The sequence below is a fragment of the Haliotis rufescens genome, unplaced genomic scaffold, assembly GCF_023055435.1.
Source record: "Haliotis rufescens isolate VD_foot unplaced genomic scaffold, xgHalRufe1.0.p SCAF_12, whole genome shotgun sequence".
Taxonomy (NCBI): domain Eukaryota; kingdom Metazoa; phylum Mollusca; class Gastropoda; order Lepetellida; family Haliotidae; genus Haliotis; species Haliotis rufescens.
Genome location: NW_025963802.1, coordinates 26,385,361 through 26,398,818, shown reverse-complemented (window position 1 = coordinate 26,398,818; position 13,458 = coordinate 26,385,361). Strand labels below are relative to the sequence as shown.

General features: G+C 50.6%; 1 protein-coding gene and 2 long non-coding RNA genes across 17 annotated transcripts in view; all 3 read left to right on the top strand.

Annotated features, from left to right (window-relative positions):
- The window catches only part of LOC124115927 (myoferlin-like), a 216,219-nt gene that overhangs the window by 120,645 nt on the left and 82,116 nt on the right, over positions 1-13,458 (top strand). For 11 of the 13 annotated variants that reach the window (XM_048393448.1, XM_048393446.1, XM_048393449.1 and 8 more), the window contains 3 exons: positions 384-452; positions 2,153-2,196; positions 6,260-6,336. In XM_048393448.1, the coding sequence (XP_048249405.1) occupies positions 384-452; positions 2,153-2,196; positions 6,260-6,336 (190 nt within the window). Of the gene's footprint in view, positions 1-383; positions 453-2,152; positions 2,197-3,205; positions 3,283-6,259; positions 6,337-13,458 lie in introns of all 13 variants that reach the window. The other 2 variants (XM_048393447.1, XM_046477110.2) reach the window with 1 other exon arrangement.
- Positions 6,343-8,369, top strand: LOC125378235. 3 transcript variants are annotated; one of them, XR_007220125.1, is made up of 3 exons: positions 6,343-6,983; positions 7,529-7,760; positions 8,357-8,369. It is a non-coding gene; the product is annotated as an uncharacterized LOC125378235 (long non-coding RNA). The 3 variants fall into 3 exon arrangements; XR_007220124.1 differs by lacking the exon at positions 8,357-8,369 and adding an exon at positions 7,941-7,952; XR_007220123.1 differs by lacking the exon at positions 8,357-8,369 and adding an exon at positions 7,863-7,875.
- On the top strand, positions 8,486-11,131 carry LOC125378236. The gene is made up of 4 exons (XR_007220126.1): positions 8,486-8,512; positions 9,930-10,213; positions 10,759-10,990; positions 11,119-11,131. It is a non-coding gene; the product is annotated as an uncharacterized LOC125378236 (long non-coding RNA).

The window sequence follows — 13,458 nt, the reverse complement described above, 5'->3', positions numbered from 1 at the left end:
AAATCTAGATATTTTTTATATTTGTATACTTATCCTGCATTACTACATCTTACTGGCCCACCCGGCACAAAGCGACTTCCTACGATGTCTTCAGATGTTATGATCTAGCAGTAATGTGATGGTCTGTGACGTCCACGCTTCTGTGGTCACGTGGGCGCTGTGTGATGGGATTGGCTGCACAACTAGTAGGAACAACTTCTTCTCCTTCACACAGCTTTGTCTTTCTGTCATTAAAGAATAATGCAGGATACAAATATAAAGAATATCTAGATGTTACTAGTTTTACATCTTAATTATTATTCCTGCCACCAATAATGGACATGATCATAATTTTCTATCTGCATGATGACAGACCTTGAGTAATCAGTATGTTGTGGTTGCAGGTGAAGTCGAAGATCATGTACTGCTGTGATCATCCCGAGTGGAACCAGGAGCTCCGGCTTGGACTGCAGGTATACAGTTGCTATTCTCACAAGCTGACCATGTCCAGAGTCCGGGCAAGAATACCTAGGTCCCCAGGCAGTCACTATCGAGGACAGAATAGCTAGATCCCCAGGCAGACACTGTTGGGAGTCCCAAGCCAGAATAACTAGGTCCCCAGGCAGACACTGACCAGGCCAGTATAGCTAGGTCCCCATGCAGACACTGTCCAAGCCAGAATAGCTAGGTCCCCAGGCAGACACTGTCCAAGCCAGAATAGCTAGGTCCCCAGGCAGACACTGTCCAAGCCAGAATAGCTAGGTCCCCAGGCAGACACTGTCCAAGCCAGAATACCTAGGTCCCCAGGCAGACACTGTCCAAGCCAGAATACCTAGGTTCCCATGCGGACACTGTCCAAGCCAGAATACCTAGGTCCCCAGGCAGACACTGTCCAAGCCAGAAAAACGAGGTCCCCAGGCAGACACTGTCCAAGCCAGAAAAACGAGGTCCCCAGGCAGACACTGTCCAAGCCAGAAAAACGAGGTCCCCAGGCAGACACTGTTCAAGCCAGAATACCTAGGTCCCCAGGCAGACACTGTTCAAGCCAGAATAGCTAGGTCCCCAGGCAGACACTGTCCAAGCCAGAATAGCTAGGTCCCCAGGCAGACACTGACCAAGCCAGAATAACTAGGTCCCCAGGCAGACACTGACCAGGCCATAATAACTAGGTCCCCATGCAGACACTGTCCAAGCCAGAATACCTAGGTCCCCAGGCAGACACTGTTCAAGCCAGAATAGCTAGGTCCCCAGGCAGACACTGTCCAAGCCAGAATAGCTAGGTCCCCAGGCAGACACTGACCAAGCCAGAATACCTAGGTCCCCAGGCAGACACTGACCAGGCCATAATAACTAGGTCCCCATGCAGACACTGTCCAAGCCAGAATAACTAGGTACCCAGGCAGACACTGACCAGGCCAGAATAACTAGGTCCCCATGCAGACACTGTCCAAGCCAGAATAACTAGGTCCCCAGGCAGACTGTCCAAGCCAGAATACCTAGGTCCCCATGCAGACACTGTCCAAGCCAGAATAACTAGGTCCCCATGCAGACACTGTCCAAGCCAGAATAAGTAGGTCCCCAGGCAGACACTGACCAGGCCATAATAACTAGGTCCCCATGCAGACACTGTCCAAGCCAGAATAACTAGGTCCCCATGCAGACACTGTCCAAGCCAGAATAACTAGGTCCCCAGGCAGACTGTCCAAGCCAGAATACCTAGGTCCCCATGCAGACACTGTCCAAGCCAGAATAACTAGGTCCCCAGGCAGACACTGTCCAAGCCAGAATAAGTAGGTCCCCAGGCAGACTGTCCAAGCCAGAATACCTAGGTCCCCAGGCAGACTGTCCAAGCCATAATACCTAGGTCCCCATGCAGACACTGTCCAAGCCAGAATACCTAGGTCCCCATGCAGACACTGTCCAAGCCAGAATAACTAGGTCCCCAGGCAGACTGTCCAAGCCAGAATACCTAGGTCCCCAGGCAGGGACTGTGGGGAGTCCAGGTCAGAATGACGAGGTGCCCTAGCTGTGACCAACTGTCCTTATTGACTGATTTTCATTGTGCACTGAGAGTAGAAGTTAACTCTGCAGCCACGACAATCATAAGATGACTTATTATGTACTGTGAGTTAGCCTTGGACTATGTGTAGCAAGAAACTGTTGTCTGTTTCAGTTTCCAAGCATGTGTGAGAGAATTAAGTTCATGATCCGAGACTGGTAAGTTTTCATTGACATCTGCAAATGTTGGACCAGGTCATACACCTTTGTGTCATGTGTGAAATTACACAATCCAAGGAAATGATATGTTTTCATGCTTGAAATCTCTACTTTTGAAATGTTGATCAGTTAGGTTATGGATGCGTTGTAACTCTCATCCTGAAGTGTCATGTGCTATTATGTAAAAGTATTACTTCTGTAATTCAAGAATGAAATGATTCTGAATGTGGTGACCAAATGTTGGGCCTCTTGCACACAATAGATAACTTTTTATACAAGGCACAGCAAGGGACTCCGATGGCCCACAATTTGGACTTTGCAAATCCTCTGAAATGTTTTCCGGTATCTCAATTTTTAATTTTAAACAGTTGCTATCATGCCTATTTTCTTTATCTTCCTCTTTTATTGTTTTGGCCTTGCTTGCTTTCTTTGCGGGAGAATGAATCTATGATGTGTTTCAGTGTGTTTGTTAGACAGTGAAGTAAGCTAGCTGCTGCTCATTACCTTCAGCCTGAGTTAGTTTGTCAGTAAGTTACTTGTGTAGGTTCAGAGGGAACACTGCAGGATATTTAGTTTTTGTCAGTAACACTTTTGCCAAGAGTTACCTGTTTCCAAGAAGACTTTGTACCCATCATTAGGTGATTGCAGTGTCCAGAGAATACATACCATAAGAAACTGAACAGTTACACATTTTGTTATTTATTTAACTTCTAGAATGCCAATCAAACATACGATTTGAGTATAGTTAATACAGCCAATGTATTTACCAAATTTGCATTTTATTAGTTTTCATATTTTTGTAACTCCTCAGTGATTAAGGAGTGATCGAAAAGTGATCGATGTTGAAATCCTATCTCATCCACCAATTGTTTATGGATGTATGTCTTGATACTGGTACTAGACTGAACTCAGCTGGCCTGTTTGCATTTATGTATACCATCTCCGATAAAATTGAATGAAATAGTTCTTATTAAAGATTATGTATTGTTGATATTTCTTGTGACTACAGGGACCGTGTCAACGATGATGATACCATTTGTTCCTGCATTCTCAACACCACTTCAGTTTCTGCTCCCGGGGAGCTGGGTTGGTTTTGTTTGTCGTCCCAATCCCCCTCCTTCACACCACACCCCGCACCTCACCCGTGCTCCCTGGGCACAACTCAGTGTCCCCAGTACTGAGCTGCTGCTGCTGCTGCTGCACTGAGATGCGGTGGTGTTGTGTGGAGGTCCGGGAGTGACTGTATCCCTGTAGCTGCCGAATGTATCAGCAAACCCACACCCATACACCTTGTTCCTCCCTAGGGTAGCTTCACATACAGTAGCATGTTGTGGGTCTGTAATAACCTGTAATAATGTGGTGGCTCAGTGACCGGGCAGAGCTTTATGGTTGTCATATTTGACATGTGGTATATCCCTGCTTGGCTTGGTCAACATGATACCTCCTAAACTGAGATCTATAATATTGCATGGGGCTCCATTTGTGCTTCTAACATCCAGCCTTTCTTCGTGTATATTTCTTCTTTCTATATTATTTCTACAAGCTGTATGTCTCACTTTCATGTGAGATTGCCCAACAGAATGTTTATCTTGGAATCACAGAAAGAAACTGGTAATGGTTGTAACTCTCTCTTGTTGTGTGACAAGCAATTCCATGACGTAAAAGGCGACTATGCTTGTCGTAAGAGGATAGGGTGGTCAGGCTCGCTGACTTCGTTGAAGCATGTAATCAATTCTAATTGCGTGGATTGATGCTTATGAGGTCCAGCCTCGATTATTTACAGACCGCCGGCATATAGCTGGAATATTGCTGAGTGCGGCGTAAAACAACAAACCAAACCAAACCAAACCAAACCATGACTGTTTAGCTGAAGTGTTAAGTGCCACACAGTAGGTAGAACTGTTGAGTACCTGTCTGACTAGGGGACTAATGACACCCTGAATGTTTGACAGTGTGTGTCTGTTTAACTGTACAACCATGTGACTGACATGCATGTACTAGGGAATTACTGACACCCTGACTGTTTGACAGTGTGTGTCTGTATAACTGTACAACCATGTGACTGACATGCCTGTACTAGGGAATTACTGACACCCTGACTGTTTGACAGTGTGTGTCTGTATAACTGTACAACCATGTGACTGACATGCCTGTACTAGGGAATTACTGACACCCTGACTGTTTGACAGTGTGTGTCTGTATAACTGTACAACCATGTGACTGACATGCCTGTACTAGGGAATTACTGACACCCTGACTGTTTGACAGTGTGTGTCTGTATAACTGTACAACCATGTAACTGGCATGCCTGTACTAGGGAATTACTGACACCCTGACTGTTTGACAGTGTGTGTCTGTATAACTGTACAACCATGTAACTGGCATGCTGTACTAGGGAATTACTGACACCCTGACTGTTTGACAGTGTGTGTCTGTATAACTGTACAACCATGTGACTTGCATGCCTGTACTAGGGAATTACTGACACCCTGACTGTTTGACAGTGTGTGTCTGTATAACTGTACAACCATGTGACTGACATGCCTGTACTAGGGAATTACTGACACCCTGACTGTTTGACAGTGTGTGTCTGTATAACTGTACAACCATGTGACTGACATGCCTGTACTAGGGAATTACTGACACCCTGACTGTTTGACAGTGTGTGTCTGTATAACTGTACAACCATGTGACTGACATGCCTGTACTAGGGAATTACTGACACCCTGACTGTTTGACAGTGTGTGTCTGTATAACTGTACAACCATGTGACTGGCATGCCTGTACTAGGGAATTACTGACACCCTGACTGTTTGACAGTGTGTGTCTGTATAACTGTACAACCATGTGACTGACATGCCTGTACTAGGGAATTACTGACACCCTGACTGTTTGACAGTGTGTGTCTGTATAACTGTACAACCATGTGACTGGCATGCGTGTGTGTTGTGTGTCATTGCTGTATGTATTGTTGTTCCGCATGTTTACATTACAGCCAGGATAATTGTGGTCAACAACTGGAGACAGGGTCTTCGTTCATAATTCAAGCAAACATTTAATTGATTATTTTTTGCATATTCCTTACCATAGTAATATAAACTCATGCTGTAAAACTTCCAGTTTTGGAACTATCCTTTGATTTCATGAAAAAAATGTTGATGTTAAAAACAAATATGTGTTTGAGATAAGACCATAAGATTTAATCTGTGAAAGTGATACTGTAATTGTACAAAAAACAGTATTATTCTAGACATCTGAAAATGAACACTTATTTAGCATGTTCATACTTATGTATGTGAGCAAATGACTCTTGACAACATGGTAGTGTCCCTGGGACTGATAGAGCCACTTGACTGACAACATTGTAGTGTCCCTTGGACCGATAGAGCCACTGGACTGACAACATGGTAGTGTCCCTGGGACCCATAGAGCCACTGGACTGACAACATAGTATTGTCCCAGGGACCGATAGAGCCACTTGACTGACAACATGGTAGTGTCCCTGGGACCGATAGAGCCACTTGACTGACAACATGGTAGTGTCCCTGGGACCATTAGGGCCACTTGACTGACAACATGGTAGTGTCCTTGGGACCCATAGAGCCACTTGACTGACATCATGGTAGTGTCCCTGGGACCGATAGAGCCACTTGACTGACATCATGGTAGTGTCACTGGGACCATTTGGGCCACTTGACTGACAACATGGTAGTGTCCCTGGGACCGATAGAGCCACTTGACTGACAACATGGTAGTGTCCTTGGGACCCATAGAGCCACTTGACTGACAACATGGTAGTGTCCCTGGGACCGATAGAGCCACTTGACTGACATCATGGTAGTGTCACTGGGACCATTTGGGCCACTGGACTGACAACATGGTAGTGTCCCTGGGACCGATAGGGCCACTTGACTGACATCATGGTAGTGTCACTGGGACCATTAGGGCCACTGGACTGACAACATGGTAGTGTCCCTGGGACCGATTGAGCCACATGACTGACAACAAATATATATGAACAAACTTGATTAGATATAATGTGTATACCTTGTTCATACTGCAGGGATCGACTGAATGAAGATGACAACGTTGGAACATTCTGTTTACCAGTATCAGTAATTTCATCACAAGGAGACACTGGTGAATACTTTACTCCAGGCCTCTCTCCCCCATGTCAAGCTCACTTGCTCGCACCTACTTGTACATGCCGCAGTCATGCTGGGGAAACCAAGCAGTGATCCATTGGTATTTGGATACTCTGAGCTCAAATGTTTCCCACTGAAATGACAAATGAAAGGAATAATGCATACATCTTCAGTGTTTTTTTGAAGTAATTAAGAATCACATGTTAAAGTTGCACCATGTGCACCATCTGTCACATTTCTCCTGACATTTGGCTTCTGACAAACTGGTGGTTGTGCATGTGACTAGACCCAGCTGAATGCAGGGCAGTGACATGGGTGAGAGAGTGTTCGGTGAATAGCAACTCCGGCTAACATACAGGCTGCCCCCATCGGGACCACATACAGGCCGCCCCCATCGGGACCACATACAGGCCGCCCCCATCGGGACCACATACAGGCCGCCCCCATCGGGACCACATACAGGCTGTCCCCATCGGGACCACATACAGACCGCCACAATCAGGACCACATACAGGCCGCCCCCATCGGTACCACATACAGGCAGCCACCATCAGTACCACATACAGACAGCCCCCATCAGTACCACATACAGGCAGCCCCCATTAGTACCACATACAGGTCCCCCATCAGTACCACATACAGGTCCCCCATCAGTACCACATACAGGCAGCCCCCATCAGTACCACATACAGGCTGCCCCCATCGGGACCACATACAGGCCGCCCCCATCAGTACCACATACAGACAGCCCCCATCAGTACCACATACAGGCAGCCACCATCAGTACCACATACAGGCAGCCACCATCAGTACCACATACAGGCAGCCCCCATCAGTACCACATACAGTCAGCCACCATCAGTACCACATACAGGCCGCCCCCATCAGTACCACATACAGGCCGCCCCCATCAGTACCACATACAGACAGCCCCCATCAGTACCACATACAGACAGCCCCCATCAGTACCACATACAGACAGCATAATGCATACATCTTCAGTGTTTTTTTGAAGTAATTAAGAATCACATGTTAAAGTTGCACCATGTGCACCATCTGTCACATTTCTCCTGACATTTGGCTTCTGACAAACTGGTGGTTGTGCATGTGACTAGACCCAGCTGAATGCAGGGCAGTGACATGGGTGAGAGAGTGTTCGGTGAATAGCAACTCCGGCTAACATACAGGCTGCCCCCATCGGGACCACATACAGGCCGCCCCCATCGGGACCACATACAGGCCGCCCCCATCGGGACCACATACAGACCGCCACAATCAGGACCACATACAGGCCGCCCCCATCGGTACCACATACAGGCAGCCACCATCAGTACCACATACAGACAGCCCCCATCAGTACCACATACAGGCAGCCCCCATTAGTACCACATACAGGTCCCCCATCAGTACCACATACAGGTCCCCCATCAGTACCACATACAGGCCGCCCCCATCAGTACCACATACAGGCTGCCCCCATCGGGACCACATACAGGCCGCCCCCATCAGTACCACATACAGACAGCCCCCATCAGTACCACATACAGACAGCCCCCATCAGTACCACATACAGACAGCCCCCATCAGTACCACATACAGGCAGCCCCCATCAGTACCACATACAGGCAGCCCCCATCAGTACCACATACAGGCCGCCACCATCAGTACCACATACAGGCCGCCCCCATCAGTACCACATACAGGCCGCCCCCATCAGTACCACATACAGACAGCCCCCATCAGTACCACATACAGGCAGCCCCCATCAGTACCACATACAGGCAGCCCCCATCAGTACCACATACAGGCAGCCCCCATCAGTACCACATACAGGCCGCCACCATCAGTACCACATACAGGCCGCCCCCATCAGTACCACATACAGGCCGCCCCCATCAGTACCACATACAGACAGCCCCCATCAGTACCACATACAGGCAGCCCCCATCAGTACCACATACAGGCAGCCCCCATCAGTACCACATACAGGCAGCCCCCATCAGTACCACATACAGGCAGCCACCATCAGTACCACATACAGACAGCCCCCATCAGTACCACATACAGACAGCCCCCATCAGTACCACATACAGGCAGCCCCCATCAGTACCACATACAGACAGCCACCATCAGTACCACATACAGGCAGCCCCCATCAGTACCACATACAGGTCCCCCATCAGTACCACATACAGGCAGCCCCCATCAGTACCACATACAGACAGCCCCCATCAGTACCACATACAGACAGCCCCCATCAGTACCACATACAGGCAGCCACCATCAGTACCACATACAGGTCCCCCATCAGTACCACATACAGGCCGCCCCCATCGGGACCACATACAGGCAGCCCATCAGTACCACATACAGGCAGCCCCCATCAGTACCACATACAGACAGCCCCCATCAGTACCACATACAGGCAGCCCCCATCAGTACCACATACAGGCAGCCACCATCAGTACCACATACAGGCAGCCCCCATCAGTACCACATACAGGCAGCCACCATCAGTACCACATACAGACAGCCCCCATCAGTACCACATACAGGTCCCCCATCAGTACCACATACAGACAGCCCCCATCAGTACCACATACAGACAGCCCCCATCAGTACCACATACAGGTCCCCCATCAGTACCACATACAGGCAGCCCCCATCAGTACCACATACAGGCAGCCCCCATCAGTACCACATACAGACAGCCCCCATCAGTACCACATACAGGCAGCCCCCATCAGTACCACATACAGGCAGCCCCCATCAGTACCACATACAGGCCGCCCCCATCAGTACCACATACAGACAGCCCCCATCAGTACCACATACAGGCCGCCCCCATCAGTACCACATACAGACAGCCCCCATCGGGACCACATACAGACCGCCACAATCAGGACCACATACAGGCCGCCCCCATCGGTACCACATACAGGCAGCCACCATCAGTACCACATACAGACAGCCCCCATCAGTACCACATACAGGCAGCCCCCATTAGTACCACATACAGGTCCCCCATCAGTACCACATACAGGTCCCCCATCAGTACCACATACAGGCAGCCCCCATCAGTACCACATACAGGCTGCCCCCATCGGGACCACATACAGGCCGCCCCCATCAGTACCACATACAGACAGCCCCCATCAGTACCACATACAGGCAGCCACCATCAGTACCACATACAGGCAGCCACCATCAGTACCACATACAGGCAGCCCCCATCAGTACCACATACAGTCAGCCACCATCAGTACCACATACAGGCCGCCCCCATCAGTACCACATACAGGCCGCCCCCATCAGTACCACATACAGACAGCCCCCATCAGTACCACATACAGACAGCCCCCATCAGTACCACATACAGACAGCATAATGCATACATCTTCAGTGTTTTTTTGAAGTAATTAAGAATCACATGTTAAAGTTGCACCATGTGCACCATCTGTCACATTTCTCCTGACATTTGGCTTCTGACAAACTGGTGGTTGTGCATGTGACTAGACCCAGCTGAATGCAGGGCAGTGACATGGGTGAGAGAGTGTTCGGTGAATAGCAACTCCGGCTAACATACAGGCTGCCCCCATCGGGACCACATACAGGCCGCCCCCATCGGGACCACATACAGGCCGCCCCCATCGGGACCACATACAGGCCGCCCCCATCGGGACCACATACAGGCTGTCCCCATCGGGACCACATACAGACCGCCACAATCAGGACCACATACAGGCCGCCCCCATCGGTACCACATACAGGCAGCCACCATCAGTACCACATACAGACAGCCCCCATCAGTACCACATACAGGCAGCCCCCATTAGTACCACATACAGGTCCCCCATCAGTACCACATACAGGTCCCCCATCAGTACCACATACAGGCAGCCCCCATCAGTACCACATACAGGCTGCCCCCATCGGGACCACATACAGGCCGCCCCCATCAGTACCACATACAGACAGCCCCCATCAGTACCACATACAGGCAGCCACCATCAGTACCACATACAGGCAGCCACCATCAGTACCACATACAGGCAGCCCCCATCAGTACCACATACAGTCAGCCACCATCAGTACCACATACAGGCCGCCCCCATCAGTACCACATACAGGCCGCCCCCATCAGTACCACATACAGACAGCCCCCATCAGTACCACATACAGACAGCCCCCATCAGTACCACATACAGACAGCATAATGCATACATCTTCAGTGTTTTTTTGAAGTAATTAAGAATCACATGTTAAAGTTGCACCATGTGCACCATCTGTCACATTTCTCCTGACATTTGGCTTCTGACAAACTGGTGGTTGTGCATGTGACTAGACCCAGCTGAATGCAGGGCAGTGACATGGGTGAGAGAGTGTTCGGTGAATAGCAACTCCGGCTAACATACAGGCTGCCCCCATCGGGACCACATACAGGCCGCCCCCATCGGGACCACATACAGGCCGCCCCCATCGGGACCACATACAGACCGCCACAATCAGGACCACATACAGGCCGCCCCCATCGGTACCACATACAGGCAGCCACCATCAGTACCACATACAGACAGCCCCCATCAGTACCACATACAGGCAGCCCCCATTAGTACCACATACAGGTCCCCCATCAGTACCACATACAGGTCCCCCATCAGTACCACATACAGGCCGCCCCCATCAGTACCACATACAGGCTGCCCCCATCGGGACCACATACAGGCCGCCCCCATCAGTACCACATACAGACAGCCCCCATCAGTACCACATACAGGCAGCCACCATCAGTACCACATACAGGCAGCCACCATCAGTACCACATACAGGCAGCCCCCATCAGTACCACATACAGGCCGCCCCCATCAGTACCACATACAGGCCGCCCCCATCAGTACCACATACAGACAGCCCCCATCAGTACCACATACAGACAGCCCCCATCAGTACCACATACAGACAGCCCCCATCAGTACCACATACAGGCAGCCCCCATCAGTACCACATACAGGCAGCCCCCATCAGTACCACATACAGGCCGCCACCATCAGTACCACATACAGGCCGCCCCCATCAGTACCACATACAGGCCGCCCCCATCAGTACCACATACAGACAGCCCCCATCAGTACCACATACAGGCAGCCCCCATCAGTACCACATACAGGCAGCCCCCATCAGTACCACATACAGGCAGCCCCCATCAGTACCACATACAGGCAGCCACCATCAGTACCACATACAGACAGCCCCCATCAGTACCACATACAGACAGCCCCCATCAGTACCACATACAGGCAGCCCCCATCAGTACCACATACAGACAGCCACCATCAGTACCACATACAGGCAGCCCCCATCAGTACCACATACAGGTCCCCCATCAGTACCACATACAGGCAGCCCCCATCAGTACCACATACAGACAGCCCCCATCAGTACCACATACAGACAGCCCCCATCAGTACCACATACAGGCAGCCACCATCAGTACCACATACAGGTCCCCCATCAGTACCACATACAGGCCGCCCCCATCGGGACCACATACAGGCAGCCCATCAGTACCACATACAGGCAGCCCCCATCAGTACCACATACAGACAGCCCCCATCAGTACCACATACAGGCAGCCCCCATCAGTACCACATACAGGCAGCCACCATCAGTACCACATACAGGCAGCCCCCATCAGTACCACATACAGGCAGCCACCATCAGTACCACATACAGACAGCCCCCATCAGTACCACATACAGGTCCCCCATCAGTACCACATACAGACAGCCCCCATCAGTACCACATACAGACAGCCCCCATCAGTACCACATACAGGTCCCCCATCAGTACCACATACAGGCAGCCCCCATCAGTACCACATACAGGCAGCCCCCATCAGTACCACATACAGACAGCCCCCATCAGTACCACATACAGGCAGCCCCCATCAGTACCACATACAGGCAGCCCCCATCAGTACCACATACAGGCCGCCCCCATCAGTACCACATACAGACAGCCCCCATCAGTACCACATACAGGCAGCCCCCATCAGTACCATATACAGGCCGCCCCCATCAGTACCACATACAGGCCGCCCCCATCAGTACCACATACAGGCCGCCCCCATCAGTACCACATACAGTCAGCCCCCATCAGTACCACATACAGGCAGCCACCATCAGTACCACATACAGGCCGCCCCCATCAGTACCACATACAGGCCGCCCCCATCAGTACCACATACAGACAGCCCCCATCAGTACCACATACAGGCAGCCCCCATCAGTACCACATACAGGCAGCCACCATCAGTACCACATACAGACAGCCCCCATCAGTACCACATACAGGCAGCCACCATCAGTACCACATACAGGCAGCCACCATCAGTACCACATACAGGCAGCCACCATCAGTACCACATACAGACAGCCCCCATCAGTACCACATACAGACAGCCACCATCAGTATCACATACATACAGCCACCATCAGTACCACATACAGACAGCCACCGTCAGTACCACATACAGACAGCCACCATCAGTACCACATACAGACAGCCCCCATCGGTACCACATACAGGCCGACCCCATCGGTACCACATACAGGCAGCCACCATCAGTACCACATACAGGCAGCCACCATCAGTACCACATACAGGCAGCCACCATCAGTACCACATATAGGCAGCCCCCATCAGTACCACATACAGGCAGCCCCCATCAGTACCACATACAGGCCGCCCCCATCAGTACCATATACAGACAGCCCCCATCAGTACCACATACAGACAGCCCCCATCAGTACCACATACAGGCCGCCCCCATCAGTACCACATACAGGCCACTCATCAGTACCACATACAGACAGCCCCCATCAGTACCACATACAGGCCGCCCCCATCAGTACCACATACAGGTCCCCCATCAGTACCACATACAGGCAGCCCCCATCAGTACCACATACAGGCAGCCCCCATCAGTACCACATACAGGCAGCCCCCATCAGTACCACATACAGACAGCCCCCATCAGTACCACATACAGACAGCCCCCATCAGTACCACATACAGGCAGCCCCCATCAGTACCACATACAGACAGTCCCCATCAG